The sequence below is a fragment of the Populus alba genome, chromosome 4 (assembly GCF_005239225.2).
Source record: "Populus alba chromosome 4, ASM523922v2, whole genome shotgun sequence".
In the NCBI taxonomy this organism is placed as follows: Eukaryota; Viridiplantae; Streptophyta; class Magnoliopsida; order Malpighiales; family Salicaceae; genus Populus; species Populus alba.
Genome location: NC_133287.1, coordinates 8,949,180 through 8,976,929, shown reverse-complemented (window position 1 = coordinate 8,976,929; position 27,750 = coordinate 8,949,180). Strand labels below are relative to the sequence as shown.

Below are 27,750 nucleotides of genomic sequence, written 5' to 3'. Positions count from 1 at the left end.
TGCAGACTTAATTATTCATGTTCTCAGGCAAGGTAATACATGTGCTTATTACCTTGCTAAGATCGATCGGAGCTCAAAGTCCGGTGGAAGAGGTTATTTGGAACTCTCCTCCGCCAGTTTTGTGGCTGCTTGGAGGCCGGCTGTATGAGCATTTGGCCTTTGCCGGCACCCAAAAAAAAAAGAAAAAAAGAGAGGAACAATGGTTAATTTGTAGTTCCGGGGCTCGCTGGATTGGTCCTAAATAACTTAATCATATTACCTTTGATTTGAATGCATAACAAGCAAAGACATTAACCAACTTGATTAGGGAAGCAAGCTGTTATGATCACTTTGGGGCAAAGTGGATCCTTAGTGTCCCCAAAGTGCCTTAAATACAGGAGGCTGTTGCCAAAAAGAATGAACATACTTCAAACTTCAACCAAGAGTGTCCAGGCTTGTCTTCTTTTCTCCCCCTTCTATGGATTGAGCTCCGGTTTTTTGCTCTATTCTCGCTGGACAGCCGCATGCAGGAGCTAGCTCTTCGAAAATGCATTATGTTAAGCCTTATATTGTTTATTGTTTAAAAAAGAAAAAAAAAAAACACACTTTGATGGTGTTTTGTATTACGATAATAATTGCTTTTTAAAATTCTTTTTATTTAAAAATTTATCAAAATAATATTATTTTTTACACAGCACATTAAAACATAGCATGATTGCGTAAATGAACAGGACTTTCGCATTGCTTCCTACTATTTGTTTTTTTTTTAAGAAAAGAAAACTATTATTGAAAATCACATAGATATATTTATGCTGCTGAAGACCCTAAAAATGGACAAAGCTTGTTGGGTCTTAAAAAGCTGAATTGCATCAAATTTGAATTGGGCATGTTACCCCTCAAGCTCCAAACATGATTATGCTTAAACTTTGTGTTTAAACATCATCATTTAACCCCCCAAGCATAAATTTACACTAAATAAGGACCCCCACCATGCATGTATGATCCATATTTTCATCATGGGTCAACAAATAATTGAGAGCTAGTATACGAGCACATATATAGCCCTCGCACCATCGAACAATTTCTTGATATAATTAAATGCAATCCCTTGCTTAGCATCATCAACACATGGAAGCTGCGATTGAGAGAGACTTTATACTAAAAATTATTAGACTCCATCATATCTCTGTCTTCAATTTGTCTACATGATCTATAGCATCTTCAATGCTCCTACCCCACCTTGTATACAAAAACTATTTGACAAATCAATCCATTCTTTAGAATCTTCATTTCTCTCATAAAGCATCCCCTTGACCCTTCTCCCTGCCGTCTTCTTCCTGGCACTCTGTGATAAAATGCGCCGGTTATGGTAACATACGCCCTGTAAATGTCTTTCCATAGCTACCAAACTTACATTTTGCTTCTTTTTTAAAAAAACATGCAAGTTTGGTAGCAAGGGAAAGACAACCAAGTTTTGATATTATAGATTATTTAAATGTACTTATAAATATATTTTCTCTTAATCTTTTTTTTTTTAAATTCACTTGTGAAAGATTGACAACCTGAATAAATCTAAATTACGTCCAATTATTTGAATAATTGTTACAATTATCAATTTTTGTAAATTTCTATAGAAATGTTTAATACTATCCTTTTTATAAAAAAAAATTCGAAAAAACACACAGATAATTTTATTTGGGAATCAATTTCTACGTACAAGCATCATATATATAATTTCTCAAGTAAAAATAAATACTTCACAAAATTTAAGAATAGAAGAAACAAAAATATTCCATTTATCCGTACAAATTTTCAGAATCAATTTACTACTCAGGGATGGTAACTAATACAGGTCTCCAAGCTCTCCTTAACAATCTATATCTCAACGACGCCGCAACCGGTCTCAACGCGCCGCCACCGACACCACCTCTCCTCACCGCCGCTGCACCACCACTAATCAACCCCACCTCCTCACCGCCACCACGCTCACCACTCCTCCTCTCCTTCTCCTCAAAAGGCGGCGAGGACACAAACAAATCCTTCAATTTCCTCCTCACCCTCTTCTCGGGCAACGGATCTTCCTCTACTTCCGATTCATCTTCTCGCCGTGGAATCCTCCGGCGAACATCGGAGTTCTTTGAAAGTAGCATCCGAAGAGTCTTCCTCCGGCGGCGGATGTGGAAGACGGGACTTGTTGTTGGACTTTGCGTTGGTGTTGCTGTCACTGCACATTGTGTAGCTAGTAGCTTGAATTTATGCAGCGTCGCCATTAATAAACAAAAACAAGAAGACCCCACTTTCTCTCTCTCTCTCTATACAATCTTGAGATCTAATTCATTTGACCCATCTGGGTTTTCTTCGGGTTTATCCTGCTTGCCGCTCTTGAAGAAGAAGAAGAATACTTAATATGATCTAAAAATCTCTTAAATTGTATGCCGTTGTTTATCTGGATTTGAAGGGTGGGTGGTAGTGTTTGTTATGTGATGACAAGTGGAGGAGAAGGGGAGGTTTCGGTATATAGGAATTGATGCCAGTGAATGAGTCCAAGGAGTAGAGTGTGAGAGATGGAATTGTGTTTTTGTTTCAGCTATGGCTAATGATGATGGGATTAAGAGAGCTCGAGGCCATGGAAAATTGCATGTAATGCTGCTACTTTGTATGATCTAATCTAATGTTGGTCAAGTCCAAAGTATATCAGATTAATAAATAATGTCGTGGTTGTCTTTTGTAGAGGGGAAGGGAGATGAACGGTAGCTTTTGTCCTCCCTTAATAGTTTTCATCAAAATAATAATTTGTTTTTAATAGGACTGCGAATTTAGTGTTAAATCTAATCTAGGAATTAAATAATAATGAATGAATCATGTTTGTTATTTATTGGCTAAGTATATATTATTTGCAGAAATAACTCTTCGAAGAAGTGACAGCAACGAGTCTTCTTCCTAGAGTCCCTTTTCTTCTCTCTCCTTTTCTACGTTATTTCTCTTTTATTTTCTTCTTCTTGTCTGTTTTCTGATATTCTTCGACAGTTAAAAGTCATAATCTCTCTTTGGCAGCGAAGAGTTAAAAATCCATGAAGGTAAAATTAAATAATAATAATAATAACGGACAGCACACGAAGTATGATTCTGTTCCTATTTTATAATAATAATAAATAATATTGATATCAAATATTTTTTATTATTCTATTACATTATGTGCAATGTCATCACATATGAAATCTATCCAACAAGGACTATATTTTTCATGGTTTCTTAAACGCGCAACAATAAAAATTGAATCTTTTATTACGTCATCAATTGATTTCCTTTTAAATTTTTGAATAGAACACAATTAAAATAAAAATAAAAACTGAATTTTATTTAACTGGGCCGGACCAGGCAATAACATAATTGGAATTGCGATCAAATTTCACAAATACTACGTCATTATAATTTTTAAAAAAACAATAAAAATATTTAAACTCATTTTCATGGTTTTTCAAAAAAAAAAAAAAAAAAAAAACAAACCAACCTGGAAACGTGAACAGTGCGCAATGAATTAAAATTCACTCGCACTGTTCACTTAATGAACAGTGCGTGGTGGAGCATGGCACCATTGTTCATTGAACAGCGGAGCCATGCTCCACTGTTGACAATAACTTGTCGGCATGAGAAGCAGCATTTTGCTGCTTCTCACAACCTGCGGTCCAGCCATCAAAATTAATGGGTCCTACCAGCAACCACAGTTTTTTTCCTTTAACCAAACACCTGGTAGTGTGGTTGCGGGTGAACCTCACCCGCAACCACACTACCAAACAGCCGGCCATCCTAGCTAGCAGGAACTAGGTCAGATTGTTCTTGATGATTTACTTGAAAACATTTGAACATTAGATAATAATCAAAGCAGCCAGTCATGATTCACCCCATGCAAAAGAGCAACAGACGGCTATATTCAAAATGCGCATTCCCTTAGAAGCCTCTACAGTGGCATTCGTCACATTTTTTGCATATTAACAACAAATCAACACCATACAAAGAAAGGATAATTAATAAACCCCAAAACCATTGTCATATCGGGTATTTGTAGGACATTTGAAAATTTCTTAGTAAAAAGGATTAGAGAATATCAACTGCTAGTAGGAATGAGGTGTTACAGTTGAAGAACTGCTAGCCCAGAATTGATCTGTCGTGGAGTCTGGTGAAAGTTGAAGCGGGGGAGGAGCATGCTTCAATAGCCAACATCATCGTCCCTAACATTCAACACCTCCTTTCCCTGCTCCATAATTTTCTCTCTCAATTCCTCTTAATACCTCCAAAACTTCTTCCATAGTTGGCCTCATTTCCCTCTCATGTTGCAAACACACGAAAGCTAATTCTGCAACTGATGATACCATCTCCCTGACCACGAAATCCTTATCGAATCCAAGAAATGGATCAACCAACTCATTTAAAGCATGGTTTTGGATTTTGTTCACTGCCATGTTGGACAAATTAATATCATGCCTATGCCTAGTGATGTCCACTGCTTCTAAAGCTGATATCAGCTCAATCAAGACCACACCATAGCTGTAAACGTCGCTCTTGTTGGTGAGGTGGTAGCATTGATGATACTCCGGATCAAGATATCCAGGCGTCCCTTGGGGAGCAGTCGATACATGAGTTACATCAGTTGGGAACAATCTCGACAAGCCAAAATCAGCCACTTTCACATGGAAGTCGTTGTCTAGGAGAATGTTATTGGTTTTAACATCACGATGTATGACATCTGAAGCGTGGAGGTATGCAAGTGCACTGGCTGTCTCTATAGCAATGCTCAACCGAACAGGCCAAGTGAGCAAACCAGAGTTCGACTGTCTTCCATGAAGATGATCAGCGACAGTTCCGTTAGGCATGTATTCATAAACAAGTAGAAGCTCTCGGCTATGCCTTGAGGTGCATCCATAGAGTTCCACCAGGTTCTTGTGCCGCAATTGAGCCAGGATCTCAACTTCATTCATAAACTGCTCAGCACGTCTCATGTTGCTCTCATATAGGCGCTTGACAGCTACCACACGCGCATCCCTGAGTACTCCTGATCATTCAAGGAATTACGTTAAAACTTTAGAAAGGAGTCAGCAAAGAAGTTAATTTATGCAAGGTTACTATACTGCAAAATAAAATAATTTCATCTTCTAACCATAGTAAACAGTGCCAAACCCTCCATCTCCAAGTTCTTTTGAAGAATCAAAACAATTAGTGGCTTCCTCGAGTTCGTTGTAGCTGAACACCCTGACTCCAAGATAGGTACTGCCCTTATCAAGGTCAGACTTCAAGTTGGCAAGAGAAGGAGTAGCTCGGAAGAAATTAGTTGAAGTAGCAAGGCCGTTGCTTGAAGTAGGTGTAACTGCTGGAAGGCCTTGGCTTTGCACTAGCGCAGATTTTCTTTTCTTCACTTGTTTGACAACCAAGATCCAGCATCCCACAAAGATAACAAGAACTGCTCCACTTGCCAAGGTGACGCCTGGAAATGATAAAAACGAAACTGCTCAGCTTTTCTTCAGTGCTGATTTAATACAGTAATGTAGCAGAGTTTTACCTATTATAAGTCGTTTTCGGTTAGACGACTTCACTGCATAATTCACGAGAGCGAGAAGCATCAGTTGCAGCATGAATAAAAAGTTTGGAGCAAATTTGGGACTTGTTAGCAAGACCAGATAGCAAGAAACTTCTAAAATATGATTGTGGTTATCTTAATTATTATTTGTTAAATACAAACTAATTCAGGAATTCAGTCAGATTATGGACACACAGGCTATGGGCCTAAACAACGGCCACAGTAAAGGATGCAGGTTATCCATGGAGAAACAAGCAAAATTGGTGGGCAAAAACAGAGAAAAGCAGGGGAAAACCCTTTTGAGTAATTGAATAGCGCAACTTTTTCCTATCACTGACCGCAACTACTAGAGAAATAAGCATTAATTATTGCAAAAAAAATTAGCAGAGCTTAAACGAGAATTATTTAACATCTGATGAAGAAGAAATGGATCATATTGTTGATTTCAAATGATAACCCCATAGAATTGAACACAGACTCAAGCAAAGAAGCATAATTTTGAACATTGAACCTCTTAACATGAACATTGAATGAATGCTATAATTTATTATTCACTACCAGTAAATAATGCTGCTGGACTTGTGAGCCTTGCAAGCAATTCAAGCATTAATTCTTGAAATCATTGAAGCTTTGCATAATTTGATAAAAAAAAACCTTCGTATCAACTACCACAAGAAGTCCTAGCAATTCTGGAAAGCTACCAAACTCGTAGAAGATTTTGGCTAGTAAAAATTAATATCGATTTTAACTTACCAGGACAGAGGTGATCATTACAGATGCAAATAGGTTTAACATCAAACCCACATTGCCTACCAGAATGCTTGGAACACTTCTGACAATCAGCACTGTAAGGATCACTATAACGTACATCAAACCCTTCTTTCAAAACCTCACCAAGTAAAGATGACCCTTCAGCCTGAAGTTGTTGTGCCCGACTCCGGAGAAATGGCACTTGAAAACTAGCGTGACAAGTACTGTTCATAGGAGGATGATCACCAACCTTGAAAAACCCTTCTTCTTCTGAACCTCCTGGCATGGGACATGAGAACTTAAATTTGTCCTCGACAAATGAAAACTTAAATTTTTCCTCGAAAAAGTCACCTAAGTTCTTGCACCCATAAAACAAAGTAAGGTTTTCATTGTTGGAGCCAAGACTGAAGATATCGTTGTCAAAAGTGGTGCTATTGGATAGGTGGGTGCATGGAAGGTCATCGTAGAAGTCTGAACGTGAGAGCCTTAAGGTTTGGCTGGTTTGGTTAACCCGAGTGACTCGGTAAGGCAGTGATTTAAACATGAGGGTGGTCACTGAGTCAACAATATTACATTTGAGCTGGAACTCCTGTGGACCGCAGTCGGGTGGACGTTGGGCACCCGTGAAAGGGTAGGAGATGTCTGTGAGGGCACCACAAGAGAGGTTATGGTTGCAGTTTGAAAGATTACTCATGTCATTCGAAGGAAATGATGCCGTTAAGTGGAGGAACAATAAGAGGGTGGAAAGGAAGGAGGTGGCAACAGCGGTGCCGAGGGGGCGCATTGGTGGAGGAATTAGAAGGGGGTGATGGTGGTGGTTGTTCTGGGTGTGGAATGCTGCAAGGAAAGAGGGTAGTGTGGTAATGGCCTAATGGAAGACGGGTTAGATAGTACATGACTCCTGACTGGGTTATGGCAATGGGTTGGTTGGCTCTGGTACGTTGACTGAAAAGTTGTTTAAGTCAGTCAAGAGGAAATTGAAGCAGAAATTTCCTACAGACAGGTATTTGAAAATTTTGGGATAGCAGGAAAAGTATGCTAATGGGAAATGGCATCATTTTTCTGTGTTAACCCCTGGACCACGTTGTACCATCCATCCTGTTCCATGGTTTACCAAGACTTCGTAAAGAGTTTCAAGTCATTGATTCTCTTCTTCCTATTTTCTTTTATTATATAATTTAAAATTACTTAAAATACCATACATCACTCTCATGGAATATTTTAGAAAAGAATTAGTTAATACTTCTAAGAGTGTGTTTGGTATTGCGGTAGCTGTTGTAGTTGTGGTTTGGAAAAAGTTGTTTTATAAAAAATGCTTTTAGTTGAGGTTGGTTTGAAAAAATAGGTGTTTGGTTAAAAACTGTGGTTGAAATTGAGGTTGAAAAAAAAATAGTTTAATGTGTTTGGTTAAAAATGCTTTTAAAATTGAGGTTATAAAATAATTTTGAAAAATATATATTAATATTGATGGTTTTAAATTTAAATATTGTAGAATTAATTACTCATATTACATCATGAAATAAAAAATACTTTATATAAAATATTTTTTATTATTCCATTTAAACTATTTATAATTCCATTACGTACAAAATTCATCTGATAAGAAATTACAGTTTTCATAATTTTTTTAACGTAGATAAAATATTATCAGGTATAAAATTAATATTATAGTGTGATAAATTCACTTTATACTAATGTTTTTTTTTTTAAATGTTAAAAAAATTAACACTGAAAAAAAAAAATTTCACGTGAACAGTGCAATTCTTGCACTGTTTACATACTCCACTGTTCAGTGAACAGTGGAGTATGCCTCCCCTGCTAAGTGAATAGTGGACACATGCCTCCACTGTTCAGTGAACAGTGGAGGTGCATGATACACTGTTCAGTGTATCATGGTTGGATTTCCTGAAAGCAGCATTTTTATGCTTTTCATCTTCCTGCGTTTCTCACGCGATTTGGATGTGGGACCATGCACACTAAGCATTGTTTTTTGTTAACTAAACATTTGCTTCTTGTGTTTTTGTAAAAACGCAACTTCTAACGCGTAGTCAAACGGACTCTAAATCTTGATGTGATTTAATTGCTTTTTAAATTTGAATTATTTGCTTTATCTGACTTCTTTTTAACCATTTTTATAATTTTAATAGTGAAAGTAAATTCTTATATTATATATGGTATTACGGTAGATAAATTTATAAATGAATGAAATCAAACCTATTTCTTAAGAATTATATTAGTGTTTTAGTATCTTTCTTAATTAGAAATAAGGTTGAACACAAATACTAATAATTAGCTTTATATATAGAAAAAAGGATAATTACTTTTCGTTTTTTCACTTTTTCTTCAAAGTCTAGTAAAGTACTTTTCCCTCAGGAGCTTTAATAACTTCAATACACTTCACGTTCTTTATTTTGGCACCAAAAATAAAAATCAACAAAATTTTGTTATTATTTACATGTTTGCCATTATAATAATTTTAATGATTAAAAAGCCATTGAAAACAAAAAACAACACAAAAAAAATAATTTTACCATTGACAACTTTCTTGAAAAAATCACAATCTTACTGTTCCATGGTTTACCAAGACTTCGTAAAGACTTTCAAGTCGTTGATTCTCTTCCTATTTTCTTTTATCAATCTTGCTTTGAAACCGTTTGGGGAATCGAGGTGATTTTACAATATCCAGGTTAAAGATAATCTGATAAATAGTAATTTAGTCCCTGTAGTTTTAGCGATATGATAACTTAGTCTTTCTAGTTTCAAAGATCATATCCTCGTCCACTGACAGTGTAGAGGAAGGAAAAATTGGGAAACTCATTATTTCCCTCTCGAGCCTTAACAACTTCAAAGTTTTGTCATTATTTACATTATAATAATTTTAATAATTAAAGTGCAGTGGAAAACTAAAATTAACAAAAAAAACCACAATCTTACTATTGACAACTTTCTTGAAAAAAACCACAATATTACTGTTAAAAAAATCATTACATTTTAAGAAGCCCACTAAAATCATGTTTCTAACTAATTGCTAAACAATTCTTGATCATTTCAAGCCAACCAAAAAAAATCAAATTTTACTAACGATTTCCCCATAGTTCTCCTTCATTTCAATCCAACAAAAATAAAAAATTAAATAGCATTAGTTACATAAATTTGAACGAATATCATCATATTCATTAAAAGCTAATTGTTGACCTTTTAAATCAAATATTCATATTTTTATATATTTTAATTATAACAATAAAATGAAAATAGTTTAATAATATGCCTTGGTGAGAATAAGCTTTAAACATTTTTATTCAAGAGTATAAAAACAAGCATGATTGATTTCATGAAGAAATCAATCGAGCTTTCAAAAAAGAAAGCAAATGAAGACTTAGATTAGTATTCATTTTAAGTGTTCAATATAAATTTTTATATCCTACTTGATAACACGATTAAAATGAACTCACACACTTCACCATGCATACTTTAAAAAAATTGATAAATCATATGATAAAATCTAAGATATACGATTCCAAGAATTCACCTAAGTTAATCTATTTATAATTAGAATTATACATGAACTAGTCGACCATTTGGTATAACCAAATGAATCGGTTGATCTATATTTATCAATAATGAATACATGAGAATTTTGCAAGAATTAGTCAACTGATTGACTTAACCAATTTAAACCGATTGATCGTTTTAGTTGTTAGGGAGACTGTAACGCTTATAAACGACAAGTTTTTTTTAAAAACATCTATATAGCTTGTCTCATTGCAAAATTAACAAGGGAATCCAAACATATGTTATATACAAGCTATTCTAAAAGCAAAACAATTTTAAAATCATCAATCATTAGTTATACTCTAATTTCTGCTTATTAAACCTTCATAATCTAGTACAAGAATATTCAATATCTTTCTCACTACACTTTGATGCGTCCCTAGAGTTTTACAATAAACGTATGGATTGTGACATATATAATAGGGTAATTCAAGTATTGTATCCTCAAGGATGTGGTTTAAGTACTAATTCATCAATTTCCTATATTATTTAAGAAGATTTCAAATTTGTATAATGGAATGCAAATTTCTTTTGGTTTAATTTAGAATCAAAGACAAAGGTTTCTAAGGTGTAGGGTTTCATCAAAAGAATTCCTTCCATGAGTTTAAATATAGTTTTCTTGGACTAATATTTTGCTAATTGCAATGACTAAATTTCCTTTTGTATATGATATCCTTTTTCAAGATATAACAATTATATCTATATTAATCTTATGTCTACTTTCGTTATCATAGAAATTAATATAAATTCATTAATTTTTGTGGAACTCTTGAATATAAGTCATAATAATATGTATTTACTTCTAAACTATACTACCAAGGTTTGATGAATTCATGAATTGATATTGAACTTTAACTTTCGTTACTTCTTTGAACACCTTAAATATGCAATTCATAGCCAATAAATTACAAGGATGAAAACCAAAATCATCAAATTGAAATCAAGAAAATATATGTAATTCAACAACATTCAACTCATGTCATGAATTCAAAGATTATATCCTAGCCCTATAATAAGAAAATTAGTTCATTATTAATCTAAACAAACAAAAAAACTCACTAAATTTAAACATAATGAAGAGAAAACTAATAGAAAGAAGAACTCTTATAAAGAGAAAAACTAAATTTAAACATAATGAGAGGAAAGCAGTCATGTAAAGAGAAAAGAGCGGAGAAGGGAGCTAAAGCTTAATGTGGTTGGATCCCCCTCCTTAGACCTCTGTTTGCCTCACTGTTGGCAAAAAAGAAAAAGAAAAATAGGGGGTTGATGATCTACCCGATCCAGTGGGTCTATATTTGTTCGGGTCACCAGAGAGTGACTTCACGCTTCTCTAGTGGAAGTGCATAAATCCATGCGCCGCCATTGTCCCAATGGCCTTCTAGTGTCCATAGAATTATACCCTGGACATTCCAATCATCCCGGAAGGTTGATTCATGAACTCAAACAATTTTTAGACAAAATTGCGATAAATTGTGAAATTTTGGAGTAAAAATCTTATTATTTTGTATAATATTTAGATTGTTAACATGGTTTGATTTGTGTTTAGATCTCGATATAACTTGATTAATTGCGTTGAATTATAGGTTTTCTTTTTTGGGTTTGGGTTTGAAGATGTTAAATATTGATGCATGATTTATGCTTGGATTGATGGTAATTTATTTGAATTAGCATGGAATTTGAATATAAGTTTGTGACATTAATAAAATATGTGTGGATGTTTGGTTTTGAGTCGGTAAACAATAATTTGTTTTGGATTGATATTGCGGTCAAAATAGTCTTTGATAAAAAAATATTTTATTTTTGTCTTGCCAAATACATCCTTCATTAGTTGGTGATATTTTCTTAATGTTTGGAAGACAATTTTTGAATCAATTTTGATATTCCCACTTTTTTTACCCTCACATATTTAATGTTTAGAATTTTGACCTACACATGAGGTGCTTTTTTGGTATTAAATGGATCGTTTTCCTTCCACAAAAAACAACAACAAAAAATCTCTCTTTGAAAAATACAATCTTTATTTAATTTGCAAATGATGAAGTCTCTCAAAAAATATAAAAACTCATATTTTGCTTTAAAAAATAAAATACTTGGTGTTTTAGTATTTACATACAAAAAATAATCATATATATATATATATATATATATATATTGCTTACATTTTGGATTTAATAAATCAATTTATTGAATTCATGAGAATTTAATCAATATTTTTATAACCGAAAAAAATTTAATTCATGAGAATTAATGGTAAATATTCTGGTATAAATGTTGGACCTACAACTAGATTGGTATTTTAAATATTAGAAATTAACTAGAAAATTCTCAAAATTATACTAAACATTTATTTATTTTAATTGAAAGTATTTTTCACTACGACGAACGAGTGGTAGAAAACGCATTTGCCTTCATCTTAATCCATAAATTGATTGTAGGTTAGGAACCCATAAAAACTTTTAAAACCCATCAAAACCACACAAAGCAGCTTACCTTAGATAAAATGTGCTAATACTTTCTCTAACCACAACCAGTCACTTACCCTTGAATTTCTGATAAAACCAATGTAACCGGGTTTCGTAGCAATCCTAAACTAAATAACTAAATAGTGACTCCTTCAACCTTCAACACTACGCATCCACGTACGACAACTCACAAACACTGGTTTCCCATCATTACTTGCTTTTTTTTTCTTCTTCTTCTTATAACTAGAAAGAACTTCTGGAATTCTAGTTGCTGGTCTATAATTACCTCTTTGATTAACATCTCTTTTTCTTAATCAAACCTATATCTTGATAAGTATTTCCTTCTTATCTGATTTTTTTTTAAAGAATTATACACAAGCTCCTCAATTACACAAGATAATAATGAATTGATGGGTAAAACTCATAGATGTCCCAGAATTACGTATAAAATTTCATTTTGATCCTTAATTTTTAATGGTTAGAATTATTTCAGTCCAATTAGCAGAAATCTGAAGGAGGGGATTTTCAGAACTTAGGGGATCATAAAACATTGAAAAACTTATATGAGCTTTAAGAAGAGGGTGCTCCTAAGATTCCTACATACGAACATGAGTTATGTTGATTGGTGATATGGAATGTTGAAAGCATTTCAAATAAACTCATAGTCAAGCTCTGATGAGCAGGTAGTTTCATATTCTACCACATTTAAAATGGTCAAAATGCCTTAAGCATGAAAGAAAGAAGCATTCCTGGACCTTACCAAAATAGTAGGAAGAGCTTTATAGCACATGAAAGAGACTATGGGAGCTCAGTAGTGATCCAATAAGACCCTTACCCTAGCAAAATACAGAGTAGATAGGTAGTGAAGATGCGTATGAAATTGACACAAGGAATCATCATCTCCCTAAGATATCAATTAACAACAAGTGATGATATAGCTTAACCTGCAATTTTTTCTTTTAAATTTTAAACTTGTTTAATAGTGACGGATGATAGATTAATTCTACAGTTCTGAGCATCAAGTACAAATCATAATTAACACATATTACCATTGACAAAAACTAGAGGCATAGAAGATAGTGTCTCCTATCAGTGCTGCGTGCTTGCAATTAACATACATTATCCACATATCTTGTCGTTGATGCTCTATCTGAAGGATTTGTTTGAATGCCCCATAAACCCACAAAGATCATCTTCTTATATTTTCCTCATCCCATAGTGGACTTCCTTACAATCTCTTCTTCATCTTCTATCATACTCTCTTGAGGTCTTGTTAGCTCTCTTGTTTCAAGATGCTTATAAAACCAAGCCGGGAAATATATTTCTCAAATAAACAGAGTAAGAAAAATATGAAAGTCCACCAAGAAAGTTGCAATACAGGACATATGACATTAACCATAGGCATGATAAAACTGAACCTCACTTATTATCTAACTTTTGAAATCATAAACAATAAGATGCAAGCAGGAACATAATGTTCTACACTTTCAGTAGATTGAACATGAAGTATGCATCAGTGGTGAAAAAAAGAGATGGACAGAGACGATAATGTCTCTTACCAATCCTGTACGAGTATCCTCCGATGAGCTATATCAAAGAACCATTCAGCCTAGAAGCAGCTCTTAGATGAAGGACATGAAATAAGGTTTTTTATATCTTCATCAGGCTACACAAAGTATTGAAATCTCCAGTTACGAGTTACTTTCATCAACTGACAATTTGTTCACTCCACCCCCTTGTGACGACACACTTGGCAGTGATGATATAGTGGAAGAGTGATCTTGAGCAGACCTTTTAGGTGAAGAAAGTACAGGTTTAAGTGGAATTTGCAAAGAGTGAAGACTACCTTCAAACATCTCTACCACCTTTGTCATTGATGGTCTATCTGATGGAATGGTTTGGATGCACCACAAACCTACTAAAATCATCTTTTTTATAATCTCTTCTTCCTCTTCTGATATACCCCCATGAAGTAATGTAATCTCTCCTGGTTCAAGATACTTGTAAAACCAATCAGGGAAATACATTTCACTGGTTTCCGAAGATCCAATATATATTTTTTTTCTTTCTTCGACCATTTCTAGAACCATCATTCCATAGCTATACACATCAGACTTGTAAGATACTCCTCCAAAATTCCTACAGAACACTTCAGGTGCTATGTAACCGACAGTCCCTCTTGCGCCTATCATTGAAACCTTACTCTCTTTACTCCTGCATAGCTTTGCCAGACCAAAATCAGAGATCTTTGGACAAAAATCTTCATCGAGAAGAATGTTGTGAGGCTTTATGTCAAAATGCACAATTCGAGTGTTACAACCTCTATGTAAGTACTCGAGACCTCTAGCAATACCAACTGCAATTTCATAAAACCTTTCCCATTGTAAACCAAAATTTGTATCTGGGGCTCCTTCAAAAGATATGAACTTGTCTAAAGAACCCCTGGTCATGAATTCGTAGATCAAAGCTCTTTTAGTCTTCTCATAGCAGAAACCCAAAAGTGTAACTATGTTCACGTGGGAAGTTCTGCTAATGCTTGCAACTTCATTCATGAACTCTTCTCCATCACCTTTGGATTCTTTCAGGACTTTTACGGCCACAGGTCGATCGTCCGTTAACTTTCCTTTGTATACATTACCAAATCCCCCCTCACCTAGTTTATTGGTGAATGAGTTGGTGATTTTCTTAATGTCTGAATATGAATAACGCCTTGGGGCGAGACAATGATAGTCCATCATAAATGTTTCAAACCTGTCAACATTCTGTGAATTCTTCAGCTTGAAGGTCATTGCTATATTGCCACTAAATGAGCCTTCTCTTCCACTGAAACAAATTGCAATTATAGAAAAAGCAATTATCGCTGCCATAGATGCTGATATAGCTGTAAAAGGAAATGATCATCATCATTATTATCGCTGTCATCGTCATCAAATGAAAATATTGGATTCTTATTATTATATTCACCTATAGCAATCTTAAGACCCTTTCCAAACCTTGAAGATCCTGTTCCTGTAACATGAACATCAAGTAAGTTTCTGATATAAGAAAATTTTACAATTTTCATTGGTGATCAGCAACTATAATAAAAAAAATGAAATTACCCCAAAGACAAAGAAGTGGAATGTGCTGACTCATGATGATGGTGATGACGACAACCAATGGAAGATGTCGTGGTTAATTAGTAATAAACAAATAATAGAATCAGTCTCAGCAGACATAAAATTCAATACAGTTCAGGAATTAATTCTGAGATTAATTGTGATATATTAGGTAATGTCTTTATTTTCTGAACTCCTTAATGTCTTAATCTATATTGTTGTAAACTTAAGCTAACCATTCCATGGCAGCTTTACAATTCTTTCTTGAATATTGTTTGTCCTGTTCTTGTTAACTTTTTACATTTCTACCTAACACATAGTGTATAGCGTTGGACTTTGTCAATAAAAAAAAATTACTACTAATTTGCCTCGATTTTTTTAAAAATTTTATAACAGAAAGAAGTTCTGATGTGGTAGTAGAGACACTGAAAACTACACTTGAATCATCTTCTTTTGATAAAGATGTTCGACGACACTTGCACTCTTCTATGGTCTTGGAATGTTAGAAGCAGGAACATCGTAATTTTTTACAATATCTCCATAGTATAATTTAGAAATCACCGTGACTTCCATGTCAAGATCTACATCCATGCATGAGGGAAAAAAAAAAGAAAAAAGCAGCGTGCTTGTACTTTCTCCAAGTTAATACCGAAAGACTAAAGCTGAAAAATTAGTACTCTCCTCGATCTCCTTATCTTTTCATGACTATATATTTTAATATCTAATTTTTTTTCTTAGTATTCTCTCAAATTCATTAATTTGTAAATCAACAATAATGGTAATATTTGATTTCCACTTGTAATCTAACGAAATAAATCTTTTCCTTAACCAATATGAAACAGGTGACTTTGCGACAATACCATTCTAAACCTTTTCCAACATGGAAAAGCTAAACTAGGGGCTATTTGGAAAATACCTTTATACCTCTAAATCCAAGACATGTTACTTTGTGATTAAGAGATAAAATCAGCATTTCACTGTAAATTTTTATACAGTAAAAAACTGATGCCTAAAGTATAATTTCACAGTAGCAAGACCAAGACCAAGACCAAGTTCATGATAAATGTTTTATTTCTTACAAAGCGGTTGAGGTGTGAATTCTGTTGTGGAAAGAGGATTATTTGTTAGTTGATGGATGCTTTTTTGGTTCCATGCATCTTTTTGTCCAATCAAAATTATCTAATATATTCGAACATATTATTTGTTTCTTCACATATATCATGAGTTTGATGTTTCATTAGACTAAAGTCATGAGGGAATATCTTATTTATTTCTGATCATTTGTTTGATTCGCATGGATGGGGTTTTATGTCTTTTAAAATATTAAGGTGGGTTGATTAAATGTCATCATAAATAACTAATAAGTAGTTTAAGTAAATGTTTTTAATTTTTTTTATTTTAAATTAATTTTTTTTATTTTTAAATTGTTTTTATATACTAATTTAAAAATAAAATTATTTTAATATATTTTCAAGAAAAATTTAATTTCTAACCCTTACCAAGCAATTCAAGCATTAATTCTTGAAATCATTGAAGCTTGGCGTAATTTGATATAAAAAAAACCTGCATATAAATTACCACAAGAAGGCCTAGCATTTCTTGAAAGCTACCAAACTCGTAGAAGATTTTGGCTGGTAAAAATTAATATCGATTTTAACTTACCAGGACAGAGGTGATCATTACAGATGCAAATAGGTTTAACATCAAACCCACATTGCCTACCAGAATGCTTGGAACACTTCTGACAATCAGCACTGTAAGGATCACTATAACGTACATCAAACCCTTCTTTCAAAACCTCACCAAGTAAAGATGACCCTTCAGCCTGAAGTTGTTGTGCCCGACTCCGGAGAAATGGCACTTGAAAACTAGTCCGACACCAGCCCGTAGAAGGAAGTGATCACCAACCTTGAAAAACCCTTCTTCTTCTGAATCTCCTGGCACGGGACATGAGAACTTAAATTTTTCCTCGACAAAGCCACCTAAGTTCTTGCACCCATAAAACAAAGTAAGGTTTTTATTGTTGGAGCCAAGACTGAAGATATCGTTATCAAAAGTGGTGCTACTGGATAGGTGGGTGCATGGAAGGTCATCGTAGAAGTCTAAACGTGAGAGCCTTAAGGTTTGGCTGGTTTGGTTAACCCGAGTGACTCGGTAAGGCAGTGATTTAACCATGAGGGTGGTCACTGAGTCAACAATATTACATGTGAGCTGGAACTCCTGTGGGCCGCAGAGGGGTGGTCGTTGGCCACCGGTGAAAGGGTAGGTGATGTCTGTGAGGGCACCACAAGAGAAGTTTTGGTTGCAGTTTGAAAGATTGCTCATGTCATTCGAAGGAAATGATGCCGTTAAGTGGAGGAACAATAAGAGGGTGGAAAGGAAGGAGGTGGCAGCAGCGGTGCCGAGGGGGCGCATTGGTGGAGGAATTAGAAGGGGGTGATGGTGGTGGTTGTTCTGGGTGTGGAATGCTCCAAGGAAAGAGGGTAGTGTGGTAATGGCCTAATGGAAGAGGGGTTAGATAGTACATGACTCCTGACTGGGTTATGGCAATGGGTTGGTTGGCTCTGGTACGTTGACTGAAAAGTTGTTTAAGTCAGTCAAGAGGAAATTGAAGCAGAAATTTCCTACAGACAGGTATTTGAAAATTTTGGGATAGCAGGAAAAGTATGCTAATGGGAAATGGCATCATTTTTCTGTGTTAACCCCTGGACCACGTTGTACCATCCATCCTGTTCCATGGTTTACCAAGACTTCGTAAAGAGTTTCAAGTCATTGATTCTCTTCTTCCTATTTTCTTTTATTATATAATTTAAAATTACTTAAAATACCATACATCACTCTCATGGAATATTTTAGAAAAGAATTAGTTAATACTTCTAAATCTTGATGTGATTTAATTGCTTTTTAAATTTGAATCATTTGCTTTATCTGACTTCTTTTTAACCATTTTTATAATTTTAAAGATTTCGATTAGTTTCCGTTGTAAATGTTTAATGAAAATCTTTATATCGATAACATAATTAAAATTAAATTACACATTTCACTATGCATACTTTGAAGAATTGATAAATCATATGATAAAATCTAAAATAGACAGTTTTAAAAATTTACCTAGGTTAATCTGTTATAAGAAATTGATTTGACCAATCAGAACCGATTGACTGTTCTAGTCATTAGTAAATTATGATAACAAAATTCACTCTTATTAACATTTGAGAGTTAGGTATAAGCTCTTGGTATTAATAATGTATTTTCATCAAAGAAAAAAAAATCTTCAAGTGATGTCAAAATTTTGATGTGGATTTATCAAATAACCATTGTACTCTTGAATTTAAAATAAAAAAGGAATACAATACTCAAGTACATTTTGATACTTGAAGTGATGGAAATGGATAAAAAAAGGTTAGCTGCTGATAGAAAAAAATTAATCAAATTAAAAAAAATAATCTAAAAGAACCTAATCTATTTTTTCATATATATATATATATAAACCACCACCATCAAACTCATCTTGTTAATTAAAACATGTTGACACCAATAATATCAAATTTCATCGTTGAAAAGTGATCATTCACCAACTTACTCTTTTCTTCACCATTTCAAGGGGTTTTCTTCTCTCTTGTCTCAAACTTAAAGATTGAAATATTAAGAAAATAAATTTTTGAATCAAAATTAAAATTGTAAAAATTAAAGGGACTATAGAGTAAGAAAAAGAAAGTGGGGGACTAAGCATAACTTTTTCTACAAAATTTGAGATTGGTCTTGAGATTTCCCTTTATTTTATACTTTGATCTATAATTGTTAAATTTTTCTTTCCTTAACAAACTGGTCATAAATTTGGGTATAGAAAAATATAATAATAATAAAAAAAAAGTTCAAAGGCAAAAAAGAAAGGAAAAACCTTGGCTAATATGGATTCGGCTATGGTATTTTTTCTAGGCGTTTTTATATATCTTGTAATGGTAATGTTATTATCATACATAGGCAATATTAAAGGTATTTTTTAGATAAATAATTCTCTTGATATTTTTTCGTGATAAATCTTCTTTGCCCCTTGAAACTTCTTCAAACATTTGTTCGGTTCATTATTAAAAATTTCTCTTGCTTTTTTTTTTCTTCCTTGATAAATCTTCTTTTTTTCCCTTAAAACTTGTTTAACCATTTGCTAGGTTCATCAATTGCTGAACCTGAGACCTCGGGTGGTGGTTTTACATTGTATCCTTAATTACAATGTTTTAGACATGGAGCATTAATCTTTATTGTTATTATCACAATTAATTTTTATTGTATTATTGTATTTTTTTTTATTTTTTTTTTAGGTTTTCAAGTGTTCCAAGCATATTGTTTTTATCTTATAGTTGGACTAAGCTGAAATTTTATTAGATCATTCTAAAAATCTAATTATAAAGAGATAATATATAACTATTAACATGGATTTTTTTTTATGGCTTAAAATTCACTGTTTTAGATTTTTTTTTTCTTATTGTTTTTGGAATTATTTCTGCTTTTAATTTAATTAAAATTTTACTATTTATGACATTATTCTTACATGTAAACAATCTTATAAGCTATTTTTTCATAAGATAATTTATGAAACAAAGTGTTTTTAAAATAAATCAGAGGTTTATCTGCAATTTTCTCTACACTCAAGGATTATAACTTCAGAGATTCTAGTTTCTTTCTTTATAATTTAGGGCTATAAAATTTTAGAAATTAAGAAACCCTAGTATACGAGTACATTGGTTTGTGAAGATATTGGCAACAAGATCGCATTCTACCAGGGATACAAGGAATTACAGGAAATCAATGACAAGGGCTTGAAACAAACAATAATAAATATAAATACGACACTTTCTAGGCATATCATATGAAAGAAACAGAAGAAGGCATTCAATACACAGGAAGGAAAGACAGTAACTGATTACCCAAGTTTCCTGTCAATGCAAATCGTTTTATTAACAGGAAAGTGATATATCAACAATTGGTGGCTTCTTCTTCAGCCTTTCAATGTAAGAACGCTGCACCCATCTGCTTCAACCTATTCTCTTGTCTCGAAGCTGTGTTTGAAGCCATAAATGGCATTATCATTAAAACATTAAGATCAGAAACATGAAAAAAATGTTTTCAGCACTTCTTGCAGTGTGATGAGTGTTAAGGATCGATCCCACAATTAGATAAAGAGAATAATCATAACAAGCTTAAAGAAAAAGAATCACACATCTACTACATAGTGTTTTACGTGACTCTTCTATGCTTACATCTATAGGCGAAGAGGAAAAGTTTCATTGTATTGGAATAATACAAGTCTTAGAGAGCTCACATCCCTAACCAACCTGAAGAAATTTTGCTTCAGCATGTTGTTCTTATTCTCTTGATGGATTTATTCCTTTTCTTTTTCAACATTGCTTTATTTAGCTTTAGAGGATTTGGTACAAATGTAGTTCTGTTAACCTTCTGATAGAAAATCATGAATTCCCGCATAATATATAGTTCTATGTCAGTCCAAAAGCATATTTTAAGCACAAAGGATAAGGATATATCTACAAGAGGAATGCGGTGTTGTAGTTGAAGAACTGCTTGCTCAAAATTGATCACTCGTAGAATCTGGTGAAAGTTGGAGTGGAGGAGGAGGATGCTTCATTAGACCAACATCATCCTCACGAATATCCAATACATCTGCCTTTTCTGCTCCGTAATTTTCTTTCTCAATTCTCCTCAGGATCTCCAACACTTCCTCCATGGTAGGCCTCATTTCCCTCTCATGTTGCAAACACCGGAAAGCTAATTCTGCAACTGATGTTACCATCTTCCTCACCCCGAAATCCTTGTCAAATCCAAGAAATGGATCAACCAACTCATTTAAAGCATGGTTTTGGATTTTCTTCACTGCCATGATGGACAAATTAATATCATGCCGATGCCTATTGGTGTCCACTGCTTCTAAAGCTGATATCAGCTCAATCAAGACCACTCCAAAGCTGTAAACGTCGCTCTTGTTCGTCAGTTGGTAGCATTGATAATACTCCGGATCAACATATCCAGGCGTCCCTTGAGGAGCAGTCGATACATGAGTTACATCAGTTGGGAACAATCTCGACAAGCCAAAATCAGCCACTTTCACATGGAAGTCGTTGTCTAGGAGAATGTTATTGGTTTTGACATCACGATGTATGACATCTGAAGCGTGGAGGTATGCAAGTGCACTGGCTGTCTCTATAGCAATGCTCAACCGAACAGGCCAAGTGAGCAAACCAGAGTTCGACTGTCTTCCATGAAGATGATCAGCGACAGTTCCATTAGGCATGTATTCATAAACAAGTAGAAGCTCTCGGCTATGCCTGGAGGTGCATCCATAGAGTTCCACCAGGTTCTTGTGCCGCAAATGAGCCAGGATCTCAATTTCATTCATAAACTGCTCAGCACGTCTCATGTTGCTCTCATATAGGCGCTTGACAGCCACCACACGCCCATCCCTGAGTACTCCTGATCATTCAAGCAATTACGTTAAAACTTTAGAAAGGAGTCAACAAAGAAGTTAATATATGCAAAGTTACTATACTGCAAAATAAAATAATTTCATCTTCTAACCATAGTAAACAGTGCCAAACCCTCCATCACCAAGTTCTTTTGAAGAATCAAAACAACTAGTGGCTTCCTCAAGTTCATTGTAGCTGAACACCCGCACCCCATAGTAGGTACTGCCCTTATCAATGTCAGACTTTGAGGGGGTAAGAGAAGGGGTGGTTTGAGAGAGATTAGTTGAAGTAGCAAGGCCTTTGCTTGAAGGAGTAGCTGCTATAGGAAGGTCTTTGCTTTTCAGGAGGGCAGCTTTTCTTCTCTTCCGTTGTATAATGGTCATGATCCAACATCCCAAAAAGACAACGACAACAGTACCTGCTATGCTAAGTCCTGGAAGTAGGAAAAAAAACTGCTCAGCTTTTTGTTTTTCTTTTTTTAATGTGTGTGTAGCAGAACTATACCTATTTTAAGTGAATCTGGGTTAGAGGTCTCCTCTGCGAAAAAAAATGAAAGCGTGAAACGTCAGTTGAAACATTAATGATCACATTGAAACAAATTTTCAGTAGGCTGTAGGAACTTGGTTAATAAGCACGATAAATTGGACTAACTTCTAATATATGATATTGGCTGTATGAGTTTTTATTTGTCGAATACAAAAATAATTCAGGAATTCATTCAGATTATAGACAACATTAAAAGGAAGCAGGTTCACAATTGAGAACATAGTTATTAAACTTTATACGGGAAAAGTACAGAGTCACATAGTTACCCTTGAATCCGGGTCAGCTAGGTCCCGGATCAACCCATGAACAATGCCAGGTTTAATAACAGTGGTTTAGAAAGTGGCGAAAAAAACATGGAAAAAACAGAGAAAACAGGGGAAAGAAACCATGAGTAATTGAACTGTTCAGTTTTTCCAGGCAATAAACTCAACTACTAAAGAAATAGGCATGGACAAACACTCTCAGAGATTAACTGAGATTTAGTTAAAATTCCATGAACAAGGTGTATAATTCTTTTGTGTGCTCAAACAATCACCCGATGGAGCTCTAAAGGGCCAGAGTAAACACAAGACTGAAGAAAACAATCCTAATTTTGAGCCTTTGAAAGTAATTCAAGCATCGAATTCTTGAAATCATTGGAGCATTTACTTGAAAGCTATCAAACTCATAAAGTACCAAAGACGAAAATATGGCAAGCTAAAACCTGACCAGACTTGAAAACTGCGGTAGAACTTGCAAATATCTGCAAAGATGAATTTATTCCTTGACTGCTTAGAAGAGTAGGCTGGCTAGTTGCAGTTCAGAAAACAAGAAACCTGGACTAGTTGAAGGAGGAACCTGGACTAATTGAAGTTTACTAAACGAAAAACCTGGACTAGTGGGGATGACGAGTAAATCCTAATAGTTGGCTAGGCTTCTACCTCTACTCAAAGGAATGTTTCTCGCCTGTTTCTATTACCAAAGATCCTCCTACTTTTGAGCTACCTCTATTTATCCTATTATGCCATCAAGGAAAGAAACTGGAAAGAAGATGTACTTGTTGACTGACTAGGTGGTGATGGCAGGCAATTAAAATCTCGAGGTTGATCGTACCCACACTGACCACCAGAAGAATTGCATGTCTCACATAAGGTATCATTTGCATTCCACACCAGCCCAAAACCTTGATTAAGAGCTCCAAGCAACTTTGCTACAGTTGCATTTCCTATAATTGGCTCAAGAGCTGATTGACTTACTTGAACTTTAACACTGTTGTCGCAGGATTCCAGGTAACGGGTTAGGTTAGAAGCAAGGTTACCAAGGAAAGAGAAGTCGTCTGTTGCTGTAAAGTAGCCCGTCATCTCAGTGGTGTTTATGCTGCATGGAAACTGAGTTAAGAGATAGGAAGTTGGCGGACCTTGAGTGGGGCAACCATAGTAGATTGTTATGTTATGATCATCCGTTGTGTAACTCAAAAGACTGGGATTCAAAGTTGTGTTGAGAAGGAGAGTAGGACAGAGATTTTCTCTGTAATCTGTTCTAGCAACGTTAAGAGTCCGTGACTGATTATTGATGGCAAGGACTTTGTATGTCGATTGAGTGATTGTGATCTCCGGAACTTGGTTACTTCAATTGAGCTCGAACCCTGGATAGCCACAATAATCAGGCCTATTGGATCCCGAGAAAGGATAACCAATACCCTTAATATTTCCGCAATCATACAAGTTTCTGCAGATTAGATACCGCTCATCATCAGCAGAAAACACAAGTGTGAAACCACAGACAAGGATTATGGTTATGAACAGGATAAACCAAGACATGGCCAGAAGGAGATGTGGTCGCATTTTCACATAGAGAGGATTGAAAGGAAAGACTATTCATCAAGTATTGAGTTAAGGGGAAAAACAAAATAGATGGAAGTTATCTCACTCAACTATTATAATAGAATTGGTAGTGAGTATTTGACCAAAGGGGAATGAAAATTTTCAACGAGAAGCTTCCATTAGAGCGATAAGAGTGGCATCAATTGAAATTTAGGTAGCCAACCAAACAGGCAGGTCATTTTCTTAGCAAGATAAAATAATTTTTAATGTATAATTGGTATCCTGATCGAAAATTCTGTGGCCTTGTAGAATTTTCCAAGTTTCAGGTCTGATATACCCTTTGTACTTGCTGTGCTACGGCCTGCGGCAAACTCAAACCGAAACACACTTTCTTATTCATTTTGGTTTACAAAGTTGACTAAACCAATAAATAAAAAGAAAAATTTTCCTCCTAACTAATTTCCGGGAGACTGAGCGATCTGTCCTGACAAGTATGAGCATAACAAACAGTATAGCAGACAAAACAGGGAATTAAAGTAAGGTATGCAGATAAAAACAAAGATCTTGGGATGTTATGATATTCTCTGTCCTGACAGGTATGAGCATAATAAAAAGTATAGCAGACAAACCAAGGAATAAAAGTAATGTACACAGATAAAAATAAATATACTATGATGTTATGATGTTCTAGGTTCAAGTTCCTAGAGTAAAAGCTGTCAATGTTTCAGAATATGCCAACAAAGGCAAGATCAGGCGGAAACGGGAGGTGAGAATTTGGGTTTGGATTTTAAGTTTCAGTTATTAGACTGCATTGTACAAGGAAAAAGACCACTAAACATTTAACAACCAAAAACGACATTATCGGCAAGACCATCGAGTCTATGATATGAGCTCAATTTTTGGATCGCTTGTAAATTTCCTTTAATTAATAATCACGTTTGTTCTGCTTCATCTAAACATCTCAGCAATACAGAAACGGAATATGATGAACTGAATTTACACAACAGCGAAAGAGGAAAGGAGCAGTTGCCCTTAATTTGTTTCCATGGTTCATATGTAACCACATGAACAGAGTCTACACAAGAGCAACAAATCCTAAAAGCAGTCAAGTTCATCTTTGTTATGCGAACATTGGCGAGAGCGTCACTGATATGATGAGTTTATCTTGGATATCTTTAGCTTTTCCTTGTTAAGATTTAGCAAAATTCTTAGCTATGACCAAGTATTAAACAAAAATCATATAATTTTCGGTGTCATCCTAATCTTCTGCAGAACCTGTTATCAAAACTTCCTATGACTACTTGGTATCATAGTGAAACCACTGGCCTCGATTTTCTTGTGGTATGACCATTATGTAACTGGAAAGCTATATCCCTTATTACCATGGTCTAGTTCTGAAGTTTGAGCCTCCTAGCTAGTCCACTAGACAAGTTGTTCTAAGAAAAAGATGGTCATATCAGTGTTTACTTCTGTCCAACTATAATTAAGACAAAATTTAACTGAATAAAACAGGAAAGGAACTACGACGTGAAGCATCTAGCATTGGCTTGAGTTCATATACTGATCCGAGCCATTGCTAAGGTACATACCTGAAACAGGAGCAGCAGCGGGTGTTGAACTGGCTGGAGCATACGTATTTGATCCTCTAGATTGATTTGGCCGGTAACAAGTTGTTTCATTAGAAGTACTGTCATAACCACAAACTCCTCCAGACCTTAAGCACTCTCTACATGCTGTGCTATCAACCTTCCATCTTACCTCAAAACCTTCTTTCAAGTATCGTTTGAAAACTGGCAAATCCAGAATTGATGGCAAAGCTATTACAGGAGCTGGAAAAAAGACACTGCTGTAACAAGCCCCAGGACCATTAGCCATTGGTAGCACAAAACCACTTTGATAATTAACCCCATTTATTATGCAAGTGAATAGTGCAGGGCCATCTAAAGCAAAAGGCAGACAACCATAAACAAAAGTAAAATTCATGTAACCAGTAACAGACTCAAACATCATCGGATCGAACGTGCTGTTCGCAAATTGAGGCGGACACAATCCAACGAAGCTGTCCTCTCTTGCAATCCTGAGAATTTCAGTGTCTTGTTTGATGTCCAAAACACGGTATCTAACCTCGTTAATATTCATCTTGGTGATATTATTCTCACACTTGAGTTCCAATTCAGGAATGCCACAGGAAGAAGGTCTGGCACTTCCCCAAAAGGGAAAGTCTGCGGTAATATTGCCACACACAAACTGATTACTACAGTCACTGAACAGGTCATTGTTGCTTAGTGATGAAGGAATTCGAATGAATAGCAACAATACGATAACAGAAACTGAAAGAAAAGGAGATAAAGAAAAAACCAAGGAATTCATTCTGGCAAAGAGGAAGTAGTATAGGAGAGATGGAATTGTGTGTTAGTGTGAGCTTGGTTGCTTCAGGGGAAGTTCAGAGGACAGAGAAACGAGTTACTCCACGATAAAGCATCAATTTCAGGGAAATAAATGCATCAGGAAGTGATAGATGCTGATGCAATACTTGAGAATATTGAATGCTTAGCTGACTAAATTTCTTTTTATTGGAAGAGGGTTACCGACAATGGCGGAGGTATTTTAAAGAATTGGATAGGTTATAGTTTAGATAAAGATTTTATTAATATTTTTTAACTAGTTTTATATATAAAAAAATTATAATTTTTTATTGAGTTATTAAAAAAATTTAAAAATTTATTTAAAGCTTTTATGATGTTTTAGTTTGAATTAAAATTTAAAAAATTATAATTTAATCAGTTTTATGATATTATATATAATTTTTAATTCAATTATTAAATTGAGTTGAAATTTTAGAATGATTTTAAAAATAACATGGGCAGGTAATGGTAAGACATGGTTATCAAAAATTGACTTAATTTATTGGTTTAATTTCACGTATAGGTTTGATTTATCATTGCAATCTCTAGCAAATCAACTTGTGCTGCCAAATCCGTGTAGGTTTATTAATGCTGCTGAAATAGAGCAGCTTCTGCCAAAACACATATCTCAATAGAAATTAATTATGGATCCTGGATGCTCCCTTTCGTCATTAATTTGATTGCATGGCGAACAGGTATTGCCTGCCTAATTAGCTGTTACTCACCACTACAAAGTACAAACACCCAACTACCAACTTAATTTGTAACTAACAACTACTACCATAATGCAGATTAGTTTGAGAATAAGTTTGTAATTGAGGATTTTTTTGGTTGAATTATACGATCATTTGTGTAAATTATATTATATGGTATTTTATCAAAAGAACCAAGTCCTAAATTATAATTTATATAATTATTTAATGGAAGTCATCAAATATAAATTTTTAATTTTTAATTAAATAAAATGAAAATAATAATATTCAAACTTGTGAGTATTTCATCAATAAGTTTATGATACAATATCATATAGTTAACTTAATTTAATAATTTAAATTATTAAATTAAATTTAAAAATAATTTTAAAGTATATTTTACAATCTCATAACAG

The 27,750-nt window shown here is 34.5% G+C and overlaps 4 protein-coding genes and 1 pseudogene across 4 annotated transcripts; all 5 read right to left on the bottom strand.

Moving 5' to 3' along the window:
• Window positions 1-1,651: 1,651 nt before the first annotated feature.
• On the bottom strand, window positions 1,652-2,771 carry LOC118056021 (uncharacterized). Its single transcript, XM_035068108.2, has one exon. The coding sequence runs from the start codon at window positions 2,247-2,249 to the stop codon at window positions 1,806-1,808; it is 444 nt and encodes a 147-aa protein (XP_034923999.1). The 5' UTR covers window positions 2,250-2,771; the 3' UTR covers window positions 1,652-1,805.
• Window positions 2,772-3,902: 1,131 nt separating this feature from the next.
• LOC118055964 (LEAF RUST 10 DISEASE-RESISTANCE LOCUS RECEPTOR-LIKE PROTEIN KINASE-like 1.3) lies at window positions 3,903-7,343 on the bottom strand. The gene is made up of 4 exons (XM_035068014.2): window positions 6,305-7,343; window positions 5,534-5,566; window positions 5,135-5,458; window positions 3,903-5,029 (listed from the first exon to the last, which is right to left on the bottom strand). Exons 1-4 carry the CDS (start codon window positions 7,083-7,085, stop codon window positions 4,209-4,211), a joined length of 1,959 nt encoding a protein of 652 aa, XP_034923905.1. The 5' UTR covers window positions 7,086-7,343; the 3' UTR covers window positions 3,903-4,208.
• Window positions 7,344-13,946: 6,603 nt separating this feature from the next.
• LOC118055965 (PR5-like receptor kinase) lies at window positions 13,947-17,305 on the bottom strand. The gene is made up of 3 exons (XM_035068015.2): window positions 17,076-17,305; window positions 15,280-15,324; window positions 13,947-15,196 (listed from the first exon to the last, which is right to left on the bottom strand). The coding sequence occupies exon 3, from the start codon at window positions 15,180-15,182 to the stop codon at window positions 14,007-14,009; it is 1,176 nt and encodes a 391-aa protein (XP_034923906.1). The 5' UTR covers window positions 15,183-15,196; window positions 15,280-15,324; window positions 17,076-17,305; the 3' UTR covers window positions 13,947-14,006.
• Window positions 17,306-20,523: 3,218 nt separating this feature from the next.
• Window positions 20,524-25,820, bottom strand: LOC140954205 (LEAF RUST 10 DISEASE-RESISTANCE LOCUS RECEPTOR-LIKE PROTEIN KINASE-like 1.3; annotated as a pseudogene).
• On the bottom strand, window positions 25,774-26,607 carry LOC118055963 (LEAF RUST 10 DISEASE-RESISTANCE LOCUS RECEPTOR-LIKE PROTEIN KINASE-like 2.4). The gene has a single exon (XM_035068013.2). It carries the CDS (start codon window positions 26,605-26,607, stop codon window positions 25,774-25,776), a length of 834 nt encoding a protein of 277 aa, XP_034923904.2.
• Window positions 26,608-27,750: the final 1,143 nt, after the last annotated feature.

What these genes read in the sequence shown, in the direction of transcription:
- LOC118055965 (XM_035068015.2), bottom strand. Translation starts at nt 15,182, where the DNA reads ATGGCAGCGATAATTGCTTTTTCTATAATTGCAATTTGTTTCAGTGGA.
- LOC118055964 (XM_035068014.2), bottom strand. Translation starts at nt 7,085, where the DNA reads ATGCGCCCCCTCGGCACCGCTGTTGCCACCTCCTTCCTTTCCACCCTC. An exon ending in TAATGATCACCTCTGTCCTG is followed by an intron (nt 5,567 to 6,304) that starts GTAAGTTAAAAT and finishes TGAATTATGCAG; the next exon opens with TGAAGTCGTCTAACCGAAAA. An exon ending in CCGAAAACGACTTATAATAG is followed by an intron (nt 5,459 to 5,533) that starts GTAAAACTCTGC and finishes TATCATTTCCAG; the next exon opens with GCGTCACCTTGGCAAGTGGA.
- LOC118056021 (XM_035068108.2), bottom strand. Translation starts at nt 2,249, where the DNA reads ATGGCGACGCTGCATAAATTCAAGCTACTAGCTACACAATGTGCAGTG.
- LOC118055963 (XM_035068013.2), bottom strand. Translation starts at nt 26,607, where the DNA reads ATGAATTCCTTGGTTTTTTCTTTATCTCCTTTTCTTTCAGTTTCTGTT.